Source organism: Cajanus cajan, chromosome 6, assembly GCF_000230855.2.
Source record: "Cajanus cajan strain Asha chromosome 6, NIPB_CcT2T_4, whole genome shotgun sequence".
Taxonomy (NCBI): Eukaryota; Viridiplantae; Streptophyta; class Magnoliopsida; order Fabales; family Fabaceae; genus Cajanus; species Cajanus cajan.
Window position 1 is genome coordinate 47,382,851 of NC_138522.1, and position 13,676 is coordinate 47,396,526.

The 13,676-nt window shown below is 29.8% G+C and overlaps 1 protein-coding gene across 2 annotated transcripts; it reads left to right on the top strand.

Annotated features, from left to right (window-relative positions):
* The first annotated feature begins 4,774 nt into the window (after positions 1–4,774).
* Positions 4,775–8,125, top strand: LOC109798125 (F-box protein At2g26850). Of its 2 annotated transcripts, XM_020358348.3 has the most exons (5): positions 4,792–6,350; positions 6,475–6,554; positions 7,171–7,343; positions 7,525–7,599; positions 7,805–8,125. In XM_020358348.3, exons 1-5 carry the CDS (start codon positions 5,673–5,675, stop codon positions 7,990–7,992), a joined length of 1,194 nt encoding a protein of 397 aa, XP_020213937.2. In that variant the 5' UTR covers positions 4,792–5,672; the 3' UTR covers positions 7,993–8,125. The 2 variants fall into 2 exon arrangements, with proteins under 2 accessions (XP_020213939.2, XP_020213937.2); XM_020358350.3 differs by lacking the exon at positions 7,525–7,599 and having other exon boundaries at positions 4,775–6,350.
* The last annotated feature ends 5,551 nt before the right edge of the window (positions 8,126–13,676 follow it).

Below are 13,676 nucleotides of genomic sequence, written 5' to 3' on the forward strand. Positions count from 1 at the left end.
CCGCTTGCATGAGATCTTGGCAAGATCTTTAAAGTACTCATGAATACCGGGCACGCGCATGACCTAGTAGCGCAAAACAGCAATAATGACAAGAATTGTAGGGGTGTAATATGATTGATAAAATTGCTAATATACATTAAGTGTTTTGGTTCATATAGCTTGCTACACCAATCTCATTGTATGTTAAGTATTATCAATCTAGGACTGGTTCATATAGTTTGCTACACCAGGTCCAATGTATTACAGCCAATATGAGAACTCATTTTCTTTTCTTTATCTCTCATTTTTAATGCAATCAAAAATAAAGTATTTTTGTTTGAAATATGTGGGATTGTTGTACATATATGATATTCCAAAAGAAAATGAGATCCGAAAATATTTTTATTTTGATTACATTAAATTATTAAGGAAACCTTATTTGAAAATGACAGTTTTTCACATTTCAAATTCAAATTTGATTCTGTCATTAATATCTTACCGTTACAAATTTGGATTAATTTTCTTTTAATTACCGAATTAATTTCCTTTAATTACTAGATTTATTTTCTTTAATTGCCAGATTAATTACGTGCTTTTTTAGGGTTTTTGAGACTCTATAAATAGAAGCCTCCGGTACACTATTTTCTCACCACAAAACTCATTTCTCTCTTCCTTCTTTATGAGTTCTCAAATTTTCTAATTGCCAATTCTGCTCCTCAATTTCTTGAGACGACCTTGTTGTATCCTGGGGGGCTTGCGCGTATCCCGCGAATAAGTCCTCAAGATCAGTGTCATCACACGCCTCAAGAGAATTTTACTAACGTTTGTTCAGTGTTTTAGGTTACTCATAGTTGCGTCCGCAATTTTATACAACACAAACCACATTCATTGTATACTAATATCGTCTTCCTCACTCCCCAATGACCATTTATTAATCTCGTTTGGAATGGAAAAAAGTATTTAGTCATCCTCAAATATACATGTCATGTTCATGATCATAACTAATGTTAATATATAAATAAAATTAATAACAATTGATTTTGCGCAAACATTATAAGAGGTAGAATTAAGACAACTTAATAATTTTCCTTATCAGGGTTAATTGTTTCATAAGTATCAAGGATCGTGTCTCATGTGGTTTTTTTTTTCCTTTGAATTCATTGGATGATTATATATTTATTCAGATTGGTGCGTCCACCACAACACAATAACATTTTGTGCTTATTTTTTCCCTTGGCAAATTAAAAAAAGAAAATAGTAGCATGTCTTTCCATAACTGGATCCTGGACCAGTAGTTGTTTATGTTGGTATCCTTTTACAATTGATTTGTATCCCTTTATGTGTACGTTGACACAAATCCAACAATGCTACATGGGTGGGTCTTTTCTCGAGTAAAGAAAGTTTTAGTTTGCTAAGAATTTGGGAATATATTCTTAGTGCTTGGTTACCTAAGCTACCTAGCTAGTGCTCGACCTAGGATTCACAAAAATTTAAATAATAAACTATCAATCCATTACTAGTACATGCTCATTAATTTGTGGTTATCAGCATACATGCCCAATATCAATGGAATGTTTAATCATCAAATCAAATTTAAATATATGTCACGGTTAGCTACGTGCGTGGTCTATGCACTTATAACTGTTTTCCTTAATTACTTTACAGTGTTATAATTGGTGTTATCAAATTAAAATAGTAACAATAAATAAAGCAGTAGTGGATACTTTCTGGGAGTGAAGTGTGACGACCCATTTTGCTTACCTTAGCAATTCAATTCTTTTAGCTACAACATGCTTTTGTTTGCCTCACTTTGGTTATACAAAGAATAAAAACTTATATATGTAGAATATGTTAGTAGGACCAATACAATATGTTTTTCTTTTCTGGGCTAGACGAGATATCGCACTCGATTTTTCTTTTTGGCTGATTCTTAACATAAACCTTTTCAATTAACATGCATGTAGATTCTCTCCTAAAATTTAATTAGGATATACTAAAACTAACTTTTACAAAATTAAACTTCTTATATTTCAAAGCATTAAAGTATATCATAATTACTTCAAAAATTTAATTTCAGATGTTATCTTATTAATAACGTAGACATCTTCGCATTAAGATTTCATGTATTAAGACTAAACTACTTTTATTATAATTTATTAGTATATAAAAGAATCTTATAAATTAATACACAACTAAAGGATAGGGATAGCTGTCATCGTTAAGGTATAAGAAAAAGTTATTGTTAAATTATCCCTAAAATTGAATATCCCGCTAAGCAAAATCTGATAAATATTTATTAGAAGAGAAACGTTTCACATATTTGGGTGCTTTCCTTTAAATATTATGTTTCATGTGGATTCCATTTCAATAGGATGACATCATACAAATCTGAAAGGTGTTGATGGCCTACTTGCCTTTTATTTTTCATCTATACTAATATATTAAAAAATATATATTTTTTAATAACTACCTTTGATCTTCATATTTAATAAATTATTATTTTTTTGTTATTAATAAAAATTTAAAAATATTTTTATCAAATTTAATATCTAAATTCAAATTTTTAAAAATTTAAAAACTAATTGCAACACCAACAAATATTAATTATTTAATTAATTATTTTATTACTTAATAAGTATGAAATGTCCCAACTTTATTAATATATAATAATATGAAACAAAACATATGAGGCATTAAAATCAAAATTGGGTTTCTTGTTTAACATGGTTTTCTTACTAGACCCGGATCCCCAAACTCTTGGAGTCTCCCACCAAGTCCTAGATTAATTATATTTTACAAATCCAGTTTATTCAACGAAGTAGGTTGGACATAAGTTTATAGTTGTTAACAATCTTATGTTATGGGGATATAATTAGTATAATTCTCATTATCATAGTATAAGATTTATTCAATTATTTTAGTACTTATAATATAGGGTTATTATTTTGATTATGTAGGCATAGAATTTTGGATGTAGAAATATGATTGGACGAAGGTAGCTGGGCTAATGTGAAAGAAGTGAAAAGATAGATTTAGTTGAGAGGCGTTATCTTTAAGAAGAAATTTGGTCAGCCAAGGTAACCAAACCAGCAGAGAAAATAAATTATTAAATTGAACGAATGCATAAATGGAACATTCATGGGGTCTCTTCTTAAACCTACTTTTCTCATCAATTTAATCACTCTCTTACCTATTTTAATATTTTGCCATCACCTACAGTTTTTTTTTTCTTTTTCTTTTTTTAATGAACTAAATGGCTGAACTCTTAAATTTGGTACCAACCAACTACTACCATGGCTTTTCAATTTAAAACTCCAACGTAATGTTATTTTATTGGTGAATTTAGGTTTAACACGTACTCTGATTAAATTAGTTTTTTTTTTTCCCCTGTTTGAAGATAGTAGTACCTGATCTAGCCATGTTAAAATAAAAAAATTTAAAAAGTTTAATTTGATTAAAAAGCTAGCACTTATTTGCCTATTTTACAAATAGAGTAAAATTGCATCGCAATTATTTATATGCATTTCGGTCTTATATATAGAGAGACAGTAATATTTTTACATAAAACTTTAAATGCATTCATAAATGATGACAAATTAGTCAATTAATATAATAAACGAGTTTAATGAAAATATAATGACAAAATAAATACTATTATGTATAACATATGTAAAGATATTTATATTTTTTTTAAGATGATTTTACTCTTAAATTTTTACATTTATAATAAGAATAATTTAATAAAATTTAACAGAAATAACTAACTTTTTTAACATACATAAAATTAATTTTTTTTTTCTTTTTATAATAAAAAGGAGAGGAAGTATTTTTCGATCAAATACGTTTTACCATATCACTTAATTAGTTTCGCCTATCTACGTTGTAATTCAACCATTTGGATATGTCCAAGAGAATAAATCTGTTTTTGTGATATTGCATTATTATCACTTATTTACTGCCAGGTCATGTCATTTCTACATCTTAAGTGATGAAAAATAATATACAAACTAGACGTCTTAGTAACGTCGTTGTATACTTAATTAACAAGGAAAGCGATTATTAATAGGGAAAATTTAATGGTTGTCCTTGTTGTAGTAATTAAGAAAATAAAAGTTAAATATTTCAAAATATTTTTTATACTAAAATTACAAATAATTATTCAATATTTATTTTTAATATACTTAATAATAAGGCCTGTAATAAATGTTAACAATATATTTATTTTATGAACAGGCAAAATTTATATATACATTATTAAATTTCACTTTTCATTGAGTCACATCGAATTCTTTTAATAATAGGAAATATGTGAAAAATATATGATTAATTATTGCCTTAAATTCAAATCTTATCACCGTGATTATATACTTAAAAAACAAAAGCGAATGTACGAGCATATTAATTAAGTAAATAAAAACAAAACTATTTTTAAATATTTTTAAACAGAGGTATTTCTTTTAATAAAAATATAATTTATTAATTATTTAAATGGTTAAAGAATTGTAAAAGGAATTGAATTTTAGGCAGGCAGCATGATTGTTAAGTTAATGCAGTTGGATAGAAAATATGAAGGACATAGGAAATATCACATAGAACAAGGCAGAGGAAGAGGCCCCGTGTCCTTTCCGCGAGCATAGCAATAAATATGAGGTCTTAATGAATCGAAGGACACATCTTTGGTGTCTTGATTAGAAATTAGAATCCCATGAAAACCCTTGTCTGGTTGGACACTAGTTCTACTATAGTTTGGTGGGAGTTAGGCAAAGAAACAGGTAGACTTTATTATGGCACCCTTCTAGTTGAAGTTGTGACAAATCACATTAACATACATACCCACCCCCACCTCTGTTCTCTAACGTAATTCATTAAACCCTTCAAAACCCATCATTCATTTTCAGATATCAGTCCCTTTCTCCCTCTTCTTTACTCAAGCACGCCATAAAGATACAAGCACAACCCCAGTTGTGATTGAACTTTAGATCAATTCATGGGGACCCCACTTGCCTCCTAACTTCTTTTTCTTTAGTTTTATATACTTGTTATTTTCTTTTCTTCAACAACAATTATCTTTCTCTCATCACTAAGTCCATCCTAATAAGTTGTTATTGTTTTGTTTGCATTTTCAATTCATTGATCGGTGGGTATGTGAATGCATTAATTTGTGCAATTATACTAACAGGCTAACACATCCCACGTGGCTCATATATTTCCTAGATTTCATCTTATTCCCAGCATCATGTGATTAAACAGGCTATATTGGTTTTAAATTTGGATCCACCATGCCTCCTTTTGGTGTCATCATCATTGTGATCTAACCAATATCATGCTTTCCTTCTCTCAAACACCTCGCCATCAATCACTTAACAGCTGCCTCCCACTGCCCGTACATATTGTGGGAATTCACTGTGTGTAGATGCTGGCTAACACATTTTTAAGGAGCTCCCTTCATCATTGTTTTGGGTTCAATGTGGAAAGTGCTTTAACTAACCAGCTGTGAAGCCTTGTCGGTTGTGTAGTTTACACAACTCCTTCACTCAAAGCACTGCATTAAGTCCTTCCATTGGTGGATCTTTTTTTTTTTTCTTTTCCCCTTTAATAGGAAATCATTGGTATGAGTTTCAGCATTGCTGATCTTTCTGCCAATATCTGTTGGTGTTAGACTTGGACCCTTTTTATATAAACCTTCAATTACAATGCTTTACTTCCTTATATCTTTTGTCTCATTTCTCATCCTTTCCAAGTCCTTTACCGGTAAGCCTCTCTCATCAGGGGAGGGTGGGACCAAACTAGGGGCAATTGGGTTTTTGGGGAGCCTTTCAAGTTGGTTAATTTCTAGGCTCAGGAAAGGGAGCACAAGCACCCCTTGTAGTTTTTTTCAGTTTTTTCTTGGCATGTCATTGAAAAAGAAGAGTTTGGTGTCTAAGGTGGAGAATGAGGAAGAGGAAGGGAAGGTTTCTCTCTTGGATTTGCCTGATTTGCCATTGGAGTCTATCCTCGAGCACCTTTCACCATCTGAATTATGCAGTGTGGCAAGAGTGTGCACATCTCTGAGGGATAGATGTAGAAGTGATCATTTATGGAAGAAACACATGGAGAGGAAATGGCGTAAGGTGTTTGGTGATGCTGCTTATAGCCAATGGAAATGGCATGTAGCTTCCATGAACAGAGAGAAGATCTCCAACCAGCAAAATCCGAAAGGAATATTTGCTTTCATTCATGGTGGTTTTCTTCCCTTTCTATGGATCAAAGCAAAATCAGAAAAGGCCACAACACAGTCAAGTAGCTCATTACCAGAAGATTCAATCGGGGCACTATATTTTTCTCTTGAGAGTGGCAAATTTTGGTTCCCAGCTCAAGTCTATAACCGTGAGGTAATTAGTTGCACATAATCTGATTTATGTCTTCTTTAAGTCCAAATGAATAAATACCAATATTCTGCATAATGATTCTTCTTTTTGGGATTTGGTATAATTGTTTCACACTTTCCTTTTTCAGAATGGTCATGCTGGGTTCATGCTCTCATGTTATGATGCTCAACTTTGTTATGACTCGAGATCTGACACTTTTCTGGCAAGGTATGTGGAAAGGTCTTCTCTGTCTATCTGTCCTACTGCCCCCTCAAGTCATACAAAAATCTTAGCAGCATAACCTCTTATACGATGGCTTTCTTTTCCTAAATTTTTAAGGAATTGTGCTCCATTAGTTAAGAAAATCCATTTGAATGATTGGAACCTGATCCAATTTTAAGTCCAGTGCATTTTTCATTTAATTTATTCATACATTTTAACAAATAAGTTGTCAAAAACTAATTATTAAAAACGTTTTTTCTTATGATAAAAAAAATTGTCAATTCAAATAGAAGGATTATAAAACGATGTCATTACACAGATCATGTTTATAATTTTTTTTTATTTTCTCATTAAATAATATTTTAGTACTTAAAAAAATTTCTTGAATTTGTCAAGTTGCAAATTTTTATTAATCGAAATTTGATTGAGTTATTAAAGATTTAAATTTTTTTTGCAACTTATATAAATTAAATTTATTAAAAAAATGTATTTACATGTTCTCCGGGATAACTTTATTATAGTTTTTGATGAAAATTTTCCATAAAAAAAAAAAAAAAATCCTTGAGAGATTGGTTAGCAATACCCAAATTTTGAAGGTTGATAAGTCCAATTTTTGTGGCAGGTACTCACCTCATGGGAGATGGACAACTGAGGAAAACATAAAATGGGATCGGTTGAGGGTGCCACCAATTGCCTCTTCTCCACATGCCCTTCATATCTCTGACTGTTTGGATGAATTGAGACCTGGAGATCACATTGAGATCCAGTGGAGAAGAAACAAAGAGTTTCCTTATGGTATGTCTTAATTCCATCCTTGTGCACCATGTTTCTGACTTGGGCTAATTTCTAAACTAACTCCACCAAAAATGCCTTTATCATACTTTGTCAAAAACAAAAATTAATAGTTAATACTAATTTGATCATGATATGTATATTGGACTATCTTGATGTAATAATTTTTGGGGTTTTATTTTAGGTTGGTGGTATGGTGTCATTGGTCATTTGGAACAATGTCAAGGACATGGGAACCATTGCCATTGTCACCACAATGGTAAGGGAATCAGTCCACTTGTACATTTTAATATTACTCCCCACCCTCTCTTCCTTTTTTTAAAATCTAGTTTTCATTGTATTGTAACTTGTAGTAAACAGAATTGAACAACTTTCCAAATATTTTTCTGAAGTCCATGTGATTGTGCTACTTGCTAAACAATGTTTTAGGCGTTTCACTAACAAAAGTGAAGTGTTGTTGACAGACATGGTGATTTTGGAGTTCACACAGTACACATCTGGATCCAGATGGAGACAAGCTGTGATAAATAGGAAGCATCATAGAGAAAAAGGCAATGAAATAGATGGTTTTTATGGGGGAATCAGGAAGTTGCATAGCCAGGAAGAAATTACAAGGTGGAAGAATCTGTGGCCAACCAAAATCGTGGAATAGCTTGATTCATTTTAGAGCTTAGAATTTTTGTAACTTAAGCAGATACACTTCCTAAAATGTGAAGGACTAGTTTGTCAAAGAACAATGTCATTCCTAACAACAGGTATAAACTTCGAAAGAGTGCATGAATGAATTTTCTGAGGCTGTGACATGTGTGCCACGACATAAAAAATAGTGTAAAATGTAAATGCCGCATTACCATGGTTGCTCATCGTGTTAGTTTATAAAATCATTATCATCTCCTTGTAATTTGATGGGACCAAGAACGATAAGCATGTCTTGTCCTGTCTCTTGAATCCTAATCATAAATCAAGAGTGACAGATAGTGCACTACCAAATTAGTTAGGCATGATAATTGTATAGTATATGTCTGAGGTTGAGTTTGAGGGAGATAGAGATTTTAAACCTAATCACAACAATATTGGGGTTGAAATAATCTGTTAAAAAAAAAGGAAGAAGAAAGCCACCTCACCTTTTATTTCCCCTGAATTCAATGTATTTATGTATACTTTAAAATAAATCATATATTCACATAGCAAGTAAATTGTTATTCAAATATATTATATAAAAAATAATAGATGACAATTTTTTTAATATTTATCTATTTTAACTATATACTATTATAATTTCAATTATTTAACTGTTATAATAATTAACTTATATTTTCAATAATTATAACAAATGAGGTTATGAGAATAAATTTCTAACTATAAGTATGTCTGTGTATAATCTTGATTGATGCATGTTCGAATCTAAGAGAGGAAGGTAGTTGTATCATAAATATGGCTTCGCCTGCATTTTTACAAAACAGAACAATTTGGACCTGAACTCAATCAAAATAGACTCTTTTCATCAAATTTGAGTTAAGATTAAATGGGTATCACAAGATCAAATTTATTGTCATGCCTAAAGTCAAATTAACTTCTTTCTATTCATAAAATTATTAACCTTGTCCTTAAGTAATAATATTATTAATACTACTATAATATATATATATATATATATATATATATAAACATATTTTGTTTAGTAGTATTAAATGTATAAGTATAGGAAAAAACATGATTGTGAGAGGGTATTCCATTAAAAGTAAATTAGCTAGGTTCTCCAATTAAAACTTGTCATTATTTTGTATTGATAACATCGTTATCTAAAATAATATATGAATAATTTGACTTAATTTTTTTTATTAATACAATTAGATTTTTTAGTAAAATAAAATATAACTAAAAATTACACATATTAATGTATGTTTATTGTAATGACCCGCCTGGCCGTCACACAACAAACATTACCACACAGAATAGAGTATGCATATTAAAGAGTAATTATATATACATAAGTCTAGCCTAGGGCTCAACAAGTCAGTATCCAAAACTACAAAATAGCCACACCAAGTAGTCCATAAACAAAAAGTCAGCTCTTGTTATCACCTGTAGCCTTGTTACTACACTCCAGCCTATCCCTGCTCTGCTCTCATACACAGTATGATCATTGCAGTCCAACCCACATGGAAACATACAAGGGTAAGCTAGTGAAAAGAATCAGCATATAATTAAATTATAAACAGCTTTCAACTTATCAGCACATCATCACTCTCAACAGATTTAACATACAACACATAACAGCATACAACTATATTATAGTTACACATATACAACTCATATCAATCAGCAAAATCAACATCAAACAGCTTATGCGTCGTCATGCATTTCAACTCGGAGATCTCCTACAACATGGGTGAGCAGTATAAGTGACTAGGTCCTACCGAACCGACAACAAAGAACCTTTTTGGATTTGCTAGGTAAACAACAAATTTGGATATCAATTCACAACTTCACGATTTCTCAGACTTTGCCACTTAAACAAGGAAGTATAGTACTATATCAAGATAGAACAGCTGGGTTTTAGGCCTACCACGACATTAGCTAGCTTAACTAAGCCACCTATGGAATTAGCCTACCGACTATCCTCCAAATACCACAACCTTCCGATACTTAGTTAGGAACTAAGTTCCCGACTTCGTACTTTACTCAATTGGCCGCTTGTAATCGGTATAACTCGACCTGGCCCCTATACCGTGGTCGCTTTGTACACGTGTGCCTCAACCTTGCCCACACACGGGACCAACTAATTACTAGAGGAGAACAACACAATGACCACTCCAAGGAACAACTTCCCAAGGAGGGTTTTCAACAAATTGGGCTCTGAGAGCACCACAGCTTCCTCAATCCACACAATGGGATGAACAACTTCAAAAACATCTCCTCTAGTCCTAGTGATCAACAGCTCACATTCAACAACACAACTCAACAATTTAAACAGCATGTTCAACATTCAGCACAGCTCAACTTAACAGCATTAACAGCCAGCTCAGCTTAACATCATTAATCAGCATAAACAACATACAACACAGCTCATCTTAACATCATTAATCAGCATAAACAACATTCAGCATTTTCAGAGTTATAGGGTAAGACATCTCCACGCCCAACGCAATAGGATTTGCGCCCAGCCTGGACCCAACCCGAGAGCTCTAAAGCTCTTACACACCCGACGCAATTCCAATTATGCCCAACGCAATTAGGAGGTAGAGACTCCCAGGAGTCTCCCAAGCCCAGCGTACCAAACTCACGTTTGGCGCAAGTAAGGCAGAGACCTCATCAAGGTCTCACACCCAGGGCGCTCATTCTGCGCCCGACGCCACCCTAGGTAGAGACCCTCATGGAGTCTCGACGCCCGACAAAATCTAATCACGCCCGGCGAGATCTAATCACGCCCAGCGAGATCTAATCACGCCCAACGCCATGCCAGTAACTCAACTCTTTGAGTCCCTATCTGATATCACGTCTAGTGCGGTTCTCCCCACGCCTGGCGTGAGCCATCCATGGACTTCCATTCCCAAGCTCACCTGGTGCAACTAACCTTGCGCCCGACGTGCTTGAACAATGAAGCTCTCTGATGGACACACGCCCGGTGCCAAGAACTACGCTCGACACAATTTCAAACAGTAACCCTCACCATTTCGAAAATTTCACGCAAAACTTGCAAAATCAGTCAACTCAAACACATGCAATCCATCAAATGAACTACATTTACAACATGCAACTCAAAAGCCATCTCTTTTTCAACATGAAACCATCAAACACATAAGCATCCCCATTTTCCCAATTTTCCCAAAACCCCGAAAACAAAGAACTCTCCAATCCAACCATCAATCTTCTAAAATCATGCAACATTTGAGTTCCCACACTCATTTACAACCAATCCGCACGAAAACTAACTTCCCTTACCTCGGAGAAGAAGAATCTGAACTCCCGGAGAAGAGGAGGAGAAGAAGATAAATGGAAAGAGGAGTCAGAGCTCTCAGCTACTGAGCACCTACGATCACAACAGTCACCATAAGGAGGTTTGAGAAAAGGAAAAAGAGAATGAGAGGAAATGAGAGTGAAGAGAGAAAAGGGAAGTGAGTAAGAAAAGAGTTTGGGTGTTGCGGGTCTCACACCTATTAATTAGATGAATAACATCATACTAATACAATATATATTTTATTTTACTAAATGTGACATACACTTAGATATAAATAAAATGTTAAAATATAACAAATAATAGATATTAATTTGATAGGACAATCAAAATTTTGTATTTCTAAAATTAGAGAAATTAAATGCTTCTATTTTCAAATAAAAGGACTAAAATTACAAAGTGATGAAATAGATAAATTAAAAATACAATGTAACCAACAAAATAATATTTTACTAAAATTTATAATAAATTATATGTACAAATAAATGATATGTTTGAATGTATGAATCATGTTTCAAATTTGTATAAATAGATATTTTAAAGCTATAAATTATATTATAAAATTATGATAAATAATTTATATTATAAAAGTTATTATTTTTATTTATCAATAAGAAATTAGATAAGAAATTAAAAAAATTCTAAAAATTCTTTCCTTGAAGTCTGAAAACACTCTTGTAAAAGGTACATATTTGTATTTAATATATAGGTATTGATTATTTATCCTAAATATGAAATATACTTTATATATTCAAAAATATTTATTTATTCAAATTTAAAATATATATATTTTAATATAATATTTATTTTAAATTCTAATTATATAATAAATATTTAATGCACATACTAAATACGCATTTTTGTTTATTTATTGTTTGTATTTGTCTAAACTTTTTTTTTTAATTTTAAAAATAAGTAGTTTTCTATTTTTTTTAAGAAACAATTCCTATCTGTTTGTAAAGTAAATTTTTTTAAAAACACTTGTTTAGAAGTTTGAACAAAAGGATCCAATATCATTTCTTCTAATTATAAGCAACTCCAGTATTGTAGCCGTTAAATATTTATTATATATAACAAAAAATTATAATAAATTGTATAAACAAATAAATAATCTATTTGAATATATACATATATATATATATATATAGTTAAATAATTTAAATCATATAAGTTATATTTTAAATTTAGATGAGTTATTTATATTTAGTTATTGATAATTTTTTATAAAAAAAATTAAAATTTAGTTAAAAAATAAATATTATAAATAAAAAATTAAATTAAATAAAAAACTAATTTCTATATATTAAACATAAATCTCTACCTTATACAATAATGTTTTTATAAGTTTTTCTACAATGATAAAGTTTATATATATTTTTATAACTTTTTATTCAATTCAATTTTTGTATATCATAATTATTTATTAATTAAATATTAATTTTATAAAAATAGATTATCAATAAATAATTTTTTTATAATATAAATTATTTATCATAAATCTAAAATATAATTTATTTGTTTAAAATATTTATGTATATTTATTTTAAATATAATTTATATATTTAAATATTATATATATATAGTTTATTATAAATTTTAATTATATTATAAATAATAACACATGTTTGTATATTATATATGTTTAAATATTAGTTAAAAAAATTCTTTAAAAGTTTTCAATTACAAGCATATAAAAAATATTTTATGAAATTTTGTAGATTTTAAAAAAAATTTGATCCCAAAGACTAAATAACAAAAATATCGACGAATATCTATTTTATGTGAGAATATTTTTAAGAGTTTTTTTTACATTATAATTTGTAGAGATTTTTACAATTTTTTATCCAATTTAATTTTTATTTATTATAATTATTTATTAATAAATATTAATATTTAAAAATATATTGTTAATAAATAAAAATTATTTTTTATAATAAAATTTATTTATCATAAATCTAAAATATAATTATTTATTTAAAATATTTATGTATACTTATTTTAAATATAATATATATATTCAAATATAATATTTTTAATATATATTTTATTATAAAATTTAATTATATTATATATAATAAACATATCGATATATTACATATGCTATAATACTAGTTACAAAAGTTTCTAAAAATATTTCATTTACACGAATATAAAGAATGATTTGTAAAATTTTTATAGATTTAAAAAATAAATTTAACCTCGAAGATTAAATAATAAGAATATAAAATGATGAAAGACTTAATTATAATTTTTTTATAATTTAAAGACCTAATTATAAATTATGAAAAAAAATTAGGAACTAATTAATATATTAAATATTAAATAAAAAAGTAGAAGGCTTGGTATAAAAAAAAAAGAAGATGTTTTATTATTTGTAT